Source organism: Blennius ocellaris (genome assembly GCF_963422515.1).
Source record: "Blennius ocellaris genome assembly, chromosome: 16".
Lineage (NCBI taxonomy): Eukaryota > Metazoa > Chordata > Actinopteri > Blenniiformes > Blenniidae > Blennius > Blennius ocellaris.
This window is the reverse complement of record NC_137665.1, coordinates 9414109-9422390: the sequence shown is the minus strand read 5'-3', so window position 1 is coordinate 9422390 and position 8282 is coordinate 9414109. Positions and strand designations below refer to the sequence as shown.

At 44.5% G+C, this 8282-nt stretch overlaps 2 protein-coding genes across 5 annotated transcripts; both read right to left on the bottom strand.

Annotated features, from left to right (window-relative positions):
* Positions 1–612: 612 nt before the first annotated feature.
* Positions 613–4480, bottom strand: nme3 (NME/NM23 nucleoside diphosphate kinase 3). 3 transcript variants are annotated; one of them, XM_080511630.1, is made up of 6 exons: positions 4398–4464; positions 4248–4306; positions 3351–3481; positions 3156–3257; positions 2874–2986; positions 613–2608 (listed from the first exon to the last, which is right to left on the bottom strand). In XM_080511630.1, exons 3-6 carry the CDS (start codon positions 3354–3356, stop codon positions 2491–2493), a joined length of 339 nt encoding a protein of 112 aa, XP_080367756.1. In that variant the 5' UTR covers positions 3357–3481; positions 4248–4306; positions 4398–4464; the 3' UTR covers positions 613–2490. The 3 variants fall into 3 exon arrangements, with proteins under 3 accessions (XP_080367756.1, XP_080367755.1, XP_080367754.1); XM_080511629.1 differs by lacking the exon at positions 4248–4306 and having other exon boundaries at positions 4398–4480; XM_080511628.1 differs by lacking the exons at positions 4248–4306; positions 4398–4464 and adding an exon at positions 3918–4238.
* A 433-nt stretch (positions 4481–4913) lies between these two features.
* On the bottom strand, positions 4914–6967 carry mrps34 (mitochondrial ribosomal protein S34). 2 transcript variants are annotated; one of them, XM_080512183.1, is made up of 4 exons: positions 6906–6967; positions 6433–6756; positions 5612–5654; positions 4914–5354 (listed from the first exon to the last, which is right to left on the bottom strand). In XM_080512183.1, exons 2-4 carry the CDS (start codon positions 6748–6750, stop codon positions 5056–5058), a joined length of 660 nt encoding a protein of 219 aa, XP_080368309.1. In that variant the 5' UTR covers positions 6751–6756; positions 6906–6967; the 3' UTR covers positions 4914–5055. The 2 variants fall into 2 exon arrangements, with proteins under 2 accessions (XP_080368309.1, XP_080368308.1); XM_080512182.1 differs by having other exon boundaries at positions 6433–6812; positions 6906–6955.
* Positions 6968–8282: the final 1315 nt, after the last annotated feature.

Sequence of the window (8282 nt, the reverse complement as noted above, 5' to 3'; positions counted from 1 at the left end):
GCAGGTGTGGATCAGCGAAGCAGACGGACGGTCTCGGTTTGCTTTTTTAAAAGATTGTAGTCGATTCTAAAAAAGATTTGACTTGGTTCGAATTTGGAAGACGCGTCGACTCGATTAACATGAAGTGACAACAAGTGAATCCTAATTCGGGACGGACGCCTGGGCCTCATTTGGTCTCCTGTTGACAACATTCGACTTCCATCCCACGGTCAACAGCTCTTCGTCACCACAACGCAGGAAGTGTGCGGCGCACCGAGAGACGGACATCAGGGTCAGAACGACGCAGACGCCCAGTCGAGCCGGGTGGGGGGTCGAGATCGATGTGTCCAAATTTCAGCCAAATTCCTCTTTTGTTCTTGTCTGACTGGCTGTTGAGGGGATGAGTTGACGCGAGGCAGGTGGACTGTGGCGTGTTGTCATTGTATGTACAGGGATTTACTGTAAATCTCCAGAAGCACTGAAGCCCATCCTCTTTGTTCAATATGAAGATTCTTGCATTGATCTCTATCTACGTGGATTAAATATTAAACATATTGTGTGCCGAGAACCAATCTGACGTCCGTCTCTCGCCTTCACAGTCCTCGAATCACATACATTTTTATAAAGGGCGTATTTATTATTTTGTCCGTGTTTCCAACGCAGCACCAGATAAGAAACGTCAGCAAAGCTTGAGCACATTCAAAAAACAGTTTCCCTTCATTTAGGGAACCAAAGCACGCCTTTACTAGTGCATGAAATTACAAAAGTATATTCTTTGGAAAAGATGGAAAATTTACATTCAAGTCAGTTCAAAACATGAAATCGTTTAGTGTATTTGAAGGTACAGGAAACTAAACATGCCAGTGAAGTTCACCCCCCAGAAAATTGCGATCTTGCACATTAAAGTTTCTCAGTGAAGAGAGCCTTATCCCTAAAACCAGTTTCTTTTGCATAAACGTAAAGAAAGAAAAGGTTTACCCACCTCTAATACCACAGTCTGTTTTAAACCAGATTCTCAGCTTCATATATCAATAATTACATTGCAGCGGCTATTTTCAGATGGTGATTTTTCGTGAAAGTCCAGTTTCCTGCTGGTTGGCAGAATCACACCTTCCACATGTGATTAGCGATGCTCCACACATCCTGAACTATAGGATCGATATGTATTCAAACCACGACTGACAGTTAACACAATCAAAACTTTAAAGAAAGAATATTGTCCTTATAAGATGTATAACTCGGAAAAAAAACTTTTTTTTTTGCCATCTGAGCTCAGGTTGACAAAGTACTTATAGTTTTACTTTGTAGCGAAATGAAAAGGGTGAGAAGAATCACACGTCATGACTGAACCCGCATCTTTCTACCCTAAAACACAAGAAAATGGCCTCATTGTTTAAGAATGTGCAGCAGCTAACGTGTTCATTAGCGATCACATCGCCTGCTTGTAGAGCTCAAACACCACTGGATTTATGAGGCTATGTAAGAAGCTTTAAGTAATAAGCTATAAGTATATGTTTATGTCCCACTTCAGTAGGTTTTCACCCCCCCCCCCCCATCAGCCTCATTTGTTTTCTTTAATATCAATTTTCTGCAATTGATCCCATAACAAGGCAGCAACGATCACAATATAAACCACCATTATCACAACAAAGCTGCAACATCCTGTAACAATCACCAAATGCAGTTTCTAAATTGTGCACAGAAAGAATACTTCGACAGAAAGCTAAAGTAAATGGTACCAAAACGAGGATATTTATGTCTGAAAGACATCTGAGAGAAAGAGACTGAACGTTTTTTCTTGACAAGTGATTTTTCTCTTCACACCACTGGAGGCAAACATGAGTAAAGTTCCCTGTACCTTTTAACAAATAAAAAACAAAAAGCCAGTGTGAAGCATTTAGGAGGGAAGACTTAAAATACAATATTAATGATTATATTTTAAACAAGGCCGTTACTGCAGGAGAAGCTCTTAACATCTACAACGGGAGTTGTGATCTTCCACAGAGCCTGTCCTGCAGCACCAACATGTTTAGAAATTGTTTTCCTATAGCAACTGAACGGATAGCTAGGTTGTTTTTTTTGTTTTTGTTTACACTCTTACACCTCACTGTTCGATGCTGCTAAATCCTGCACACTGGCTCTTCCAGTTAATGTTAACTTTCAGTTAAAATTATTGCATGGCGAGTGAACATGAGTCAGCATTTTTTGGGGGGGTTAACGTTACAATGTAAACACAATTGGACGTGACCATGTTTCTGATCACATTATTGCTTTAGTGCACTTTTGCATGAAAAATCCATCCCGCCATCAGACCGATAAAAAAAACAACCCAAACATTTAAATACCATAAAGAGAAAAACCGGCACGGCAACAAGGGACCCTTTACAATGAGGCTAAAGAATAGTTGTCCGAGGTAACGACGATCCATCTTGACGCGACGCACACACTGGAGAACAGGTTGACCCCTGAGAGCAGCGTCCCCCCCCCCCACGCCGGACACCCGCCCAGCGGTCAGTTGTAGAGCCACTGGCTGCTGCTGTGCTCCCAGAGGTTCAGCTCCTTCTGTCCAAACCACAGAGCGATCTCCTTCTGGGCGCTCTCCACAGAGTCGCTGCCGTGGATCACGTTCCTGCAGAGTTCATTCAGACTTTCTTTTTTTTTATACACCGCACACTAAAAAGCTTCATCTTTCATCCATCGAAACATGCCTCTTAATCTCGTTCTGTGGACGACTAAAATAGCTTCAAGCAACTAGTTTTCAATGTGAAATAAGTCAAGTGTAATTACAATTTTTAGATGCACAGGTACAGTAAATGCCGTGGTGTTGGTAATAGCTCTCAGTTCTTTCATTCGATCACTCAGTAATTATTTGGTACATCATCATGCCCTCTCACCTGGACACTTCCACACAGAAATCTCCCCGGATGGTTCCCGGCAGCGAGTCTGCAGGATTGGTCTCACCCAACATCTTCCTTGCAGTCTTGACCACGCCCAAACCCTGCCACACCTGAACCACAGCACAAAGTCCCTTTTTGCTACAACAGACTTTTAGTTTTTGAAATTACTTTCACTTTTTTTTTTTTTTATATAGCCATTAAAGTATTTTAAACTATCCATGTCAGGTGTCTGGATGAGCCTGCTTTACTTAGATCAACCCACATGATGGGACATCTCACCATAGCAACGACTGGACCGGAGCTCATGTAGCTAATCAGTCCAGTAAAGAAGGGCTTCGTCCTCAGGTCCCAGTAGTGCTCCCCGAGGAGCTCCTCAGATGCCTGAAACACGAGCACACATACGCTCACAGAGTCAGGATCTAATACAAGCCCCCCTGGACGTATCAGGATTATAACTCTGGGATTGCCACATACCTGCATAAGCTTGAGGCCCACCAGTTTGAACCCCTTCTTCTCAAAACGCCGTACGACCTCGCCCACCAGTCTTCGTTGCACCCCATCCGGTTTCACGGCAATGAAGGTGCGCTCGTTGGGGCCCGTCCATCCTGAAGGAAGATGTGACACACTGTGAGTATGTTTGTGTAAATGAACAGGCCCAGTCTGCAGTAGCCTGCATGCCACAACCATGCACGTCGGCTTGGAAGCACACTTGGTTCTGTATTGATCTCGTGTTTTCTCTGATCAAAAGCACACTTCTCATACTGCATCAGGGGCAACGTGTGAAGTAGTGAATTTGCAAAAAATGTGCACAAAGCAATAATGCACCGACCACAACACCCTGTGGAAACAAGCATGCGAAAGCAGACATTTGATGTACAACTACATATCCATCGGTCGTGTTAATTGTTAAGTCTTCACCTCTTCACCTAACACCTTTGGACTTGGATGCTCCTTGTGTGAATCCTGCACGGTCACCTTGTATTTAGGACAATGACAATAAAGCGATTGATTGCCTGAGACCGAATACTATGTTCCTCTCACCACGTTCTTCGATCCTCGCCTGTTTAACCACCGGACCTTCGAGCCCAAGCAGATTTCTCTGTGACCTTCTCCTCGGCCCCATTGCAGAGCTGACGGGCTCGAGCGAGTCCTTGAAGCACCAATGGCAAGCGAGTGCGTGAGCTATTAATAGGATGATGAATCAACTTTTCTTTTTTTTTCCGCACGTGGCTACGCGTGGTCCAACGCGGCAACCGTTTCATCCAGACAGCCATATTATGACACAAAACCCCTGAATAAAACCACGCCGGCACGAGTTATTAGTCACATTTTAAGAGTTAGAAAGTCACTCCACGACACGACGCGGTGTACCAGTCCACTGCTGGCTTGCAGGGAGCCGAGGCGGCGGCGGCGGCAGCGACTCCTGGGAGCTGAGACCAAATCATCGGGGAGGGGGAAAAAAATCAGACTTTAAGTCGCTGAGTGACACGTGAGATGTGGACTGATATAAACAACACCAACCTGACTGGAAGACCTGGGCGAATAAGGACAGGAACAGGCAGATCATGGTCGGCGGCGCTGGACGGAGCACAACTGTTGTGGTTTTTGGGCGATGGAGGGAAGAACGTCTGACACGTACGTCAGCACGTAACGCACGCGCGTTACGTACTTAGGAACGTAACGTGTACACTACACTACATATGCAATGAGCAGCTTAGCTTATTATTAATTATAGCAGAGTAATAAATAAAATATTACATTTCTTAAAGTGTTCTTATTGTAAATAATTACGTTCTTCCGTCTTGCGCGTGCCCACTGGATCCGGCCAATCAGATCTTGGGTACGGCACAGCGCTATTTGCATACTAATTAGGCACATAAAGGTGAAACGGCAAATGAAAAAACTGATTTTTCCCGTAGTAACGCTACAATTGCTTCATAGCAGTAGTAAAAATTGCAATGGCGTTGAAAGAATTAGAAAAAAAACCACTTGTTATGACCATGTTTATTTCACAAAAACTTTTATTTGTTTATCACATCATATAGACACACATTCAAATATACATGCAGAAGCCTTCATCAGATTAGCTCACGCTCCTCAAAAGATTCAACAGGATAATGAGACATGACCGTCAACACTGGTTTAGTCCAAAATGAGGAACCCTTCAGGTTGAGAAACGTCACACCTCCGTCCCCTCTTTCCTCTGCCTCTCTCGTTCCTGTTGGCGGAAATAGTCTTTGCTGAGCAGCACGTCCCTCTGTGAGGCCAAGGTCGGCTCCTCTACAGCTGCGCCCCATCCCGCTTTACTTTGCTGGGCGAGGATCATGGCCCGGAGCAGAGGAGGGAAAGGGAGGTAACGCACAGGTGGCTCAGGAAGTGGCTCAAAGTCCTTAAACTGGCGCTCCATGTGTTTGGGAACCAGCCGCCAGTCGTGGTACATCACCTTGTCCACTTCCTTCACCTCGCTCTCTGGTTTACCTGAGAAATACAGTTTTGTAAGAATCATTGCTCTCTTGTACGTTTTTCTTTACAATTCTAATTTCAATTTGCTCTCTCCACAGCCTTGACTCCATTAGATAAAATACAACACAATCCACTGGCCCAATAGTCTGATTAAATTCAGATTTGAGTTCTAAAATATTGGCATCAACTTGTTAAACCTATAATATTATCATTCATTTTAAATAGCTGCAAATGTATGCGTTTCTTCGGTAGATACAACAGTATAGGCTTACCTTTGTATGTCTGGACTCCCCATGCTTTCCCATGGTCCATGTTCTAAAAAAAAAACAAAGAAAGCTGTGTCACAAGTATAGACAAATTGCAGATTGGATGGGATATTCAAAGTGGAGAGGGCTGCTGAGTGGAAGGAAACAACTACAAAAAGTCATAAAATGAACATGCAAATGCTACAAGATGTGAAATAATCAACAAACAGACGTGAATGATTCAAAGATGTAAAAACTACCGAGTAAAGCAAGACACCAATGAGGAGACAAGAAAGTTCCACAATGAGAAAACAAATATTTACCAAAACTACCAGAACATTAAGCAACCTACATGATGGTGACAATCTAACCACACAAAAAAAAGCTAGTGCAAGCACACAAAGACGCACAACAAACATATCAATAATGACACAGAAATGCTGCAGGAATAATAAAAGACAAACCAGATCAGGTGTCTACAAAAAGAATGTCATCACAAAAATACAATAAACTTGTGACAAAGTACAAAATGGCCACAACAACGACCAATTAAAACTAACAAACAATGACCACATAGCAGATGACTATCCAGCTTCTGTGCTGGAACCGACCCCAGCTCACGGTGCAGATTACACCCTGGACTAGTTACCAGTCCATCAATGAGAAAACAGAGACAGACAACCACACACACTGATATATACATCACAATGATGGCTGGCAAAATAATACATTTAATCACAATGAGGGTGAGGGACACTTCCCTCTGTGCACAGGAAATGCATCTGGACTTCTTCCTCCACAACCTTCTTCCTGTCAAGCTCAGCAGCATCTCAGTCCAGACGTCTCACCTCTGCAGTGTAGTCCACCTTGACCCTGGTGATCTGCCAGTAGCTGGGCTCCGGGTGGTCCTCCAGCCACGACTTGCGCGTGAAGAGGCGGCCCACCCCGAACATCCTCATCCCGGACAGGATGGAGAAGAGACGGCTCTCCCTGCGGACGTCCTTCCAGGCCAGCACGGGGAGCGTCTTCCCGCTGAAAGGCCGCTTCATCGTGTCGTAATCCAGGGCGTACCTCTGGGACTCCCGCGGCCGGGACTTGAGCTCTCGGTACGCCCGGATCTTCCGGGCCAGCTCGGCGATGAAGCGGACTCTCTTCTTCTTCACCATGGCTGCCTAAGGTTCGGTAGAGCTCGTGCAAACGATCGGAGCAAGTCTCTTTACTCAACCCTCTAAAACGTTAATAAAACATTGACGACACAGTGACTCGGGCAACTATAATGACAAATGTGGTGACGATGTGCAAATATTGGCATTAAAAGTACCTGACAGCCGCTGATTCACTTTGACCTCCGCACGCAACTTCCACACGCACACTCGGTCCTTTCGCAAAAGGTTCCGTGTGGACCGCAGACAGCGTCACATCAGTTCCGGGTGAGGGAAATGACTGATACGCTCCTGCTCACCCATTTAGTTGGCTAAATAATGTGGAAGAGCTCCTAGCAAAAAACGAATCAAGTGAAGCGACATCTTTTTTCATGTAGAGAGGATGCGTTTGACACAAACCAGCAAATGATAAACAAGTACAAAAACAATAAACAACAAAATAGACAATTTTGGAAATACACAGTTTGTTTACAGATGGCCCAATGAATCCTGCAAGAAAACGAACATCCTAACAACAGTTTTGCATGGTGGAGGATGCATATTGATGTGGAGAAGTCAGAGAATGTATGGAAAAAGTCCTTCCTCGTGTACGAAAACTTGGTTTGAGTGAAAGATCGTGGAAGTACCAGCAAGACATAGACCCAATGCACACGTCTGAGCTGAAATCTGCCATTGGGGAAAAGAACCATGCAAGTGTTCGAGAACTTGAATACGTTTGCAATGAAAGAGTAGGCGAACATACCAGCTATATTAAGCAAATATGTAGGTTAAAAGAAAATCCTGGTGAATTTCCATTTATTTCTCAAGATGTTGTACAGATTATACAAAAACAATGAAGGAGTGCCAATATTGGTGAGCAGCACTGTCCTTCAAGTAACTCCTGAATTGAGTTCCTGAGTTCCTTTGACTCGGATCTTCAGGACATCTGTCAGGCTTCTGTCCTCAACTCCTGGGTCACGACTGAGGAGTTGCTCCAGGAGCTTGTGGAGTTGATGTCCACACAGGTTGGGGGACACTTGGTCCTCATTTAAAACAAGTGTGGGCCACTATCACCTCCGACAGAAACACGTAATGAGGTGTCATAGTTTTTTTTATTAAAGTTTTTTATTTACATTTTTGTAATTACAGCCTATTGCTATTACCCTTCCTAACATCTCCAACACTGGAGCCAGGCTGTGCAATCACCTGTCCCACCACGTGACGATCAGTCCATCGAGTGGGACTTTTATTCAGCTGATTGGAGTATGACGGTAGAGACCGTTCCCGGTGTCTAATTAACAAAAAATATCAAAAGCTCAGGAACTACAAATATTCCCAACCAAGGGAATTACAGCACAGAAACGTCCCAACACAGAGTAATCCCTAATCGAGGCGAGCTGTGTCACAAAAGCACCATATGCACACACAAACAGCCGCCCTGAGTGCCGCGTCTTCTGGAACGTTTGGACTCTGGACACCAAGCCAATCCCAGGAAGGCGGTACAGGCTAATTTGCATACTACTGACTCCAGGGGCGGGGTGTCAACCCTTCAGCCA

What these genes read in the sequence shown, in the direction of transcription:
- nme3 (XM_080511628.1), bottom strand. Translation starts at nt 3,999, where the DNA reads ATGGGGCCGAGGAGAAGGTCACAGAGAAATCTGCTTGGGCTCGAAGGT. An exon ending in GGCGAGGATCGAAGAACGTG is followed by an intron (nt 3,482 to 3,917) that starts GTGAGAGGAACA and finishes ATCTTCCTTCAG; the next exon opens with GATGGACGGGCCCCAACGAG. An exon ending in TTCTGTGTGGAAGTGTCCAG is followed by an intron (nt 2,609 to 2,873) that starts GTGAGAGGGCAT and finishes TGAACTCTGCAG; the next exon opens with GAACGTGATCCACGGCAGCG.
- mrps34 (XM_080512183.1), bottom strand. Translation starts at nt 6,750, where the DNA reads ATGGTGAAGAAGAAGAGAGTCCGCTTCATCGCCGAGCTGGCCCGGAAG. An exon ending in AGGTGGACTACACTGCAGAG is followed by an intron (nt 5,655 to 6,432) that starts GTGAGACGTCTG and finishes TTTTTTTTTTAG; the next exon opens with AACATGGACCATGGGAAAGC. An exon ending in GGGAGTCCAGACATACAAAG is followed by an intron (nt 5,355 to 5,611) that starts GTAAGCCTATAC and finishes TGTATTTCTCAG; the next exon opens with GTAAACCAGAGAGCGAGGTG.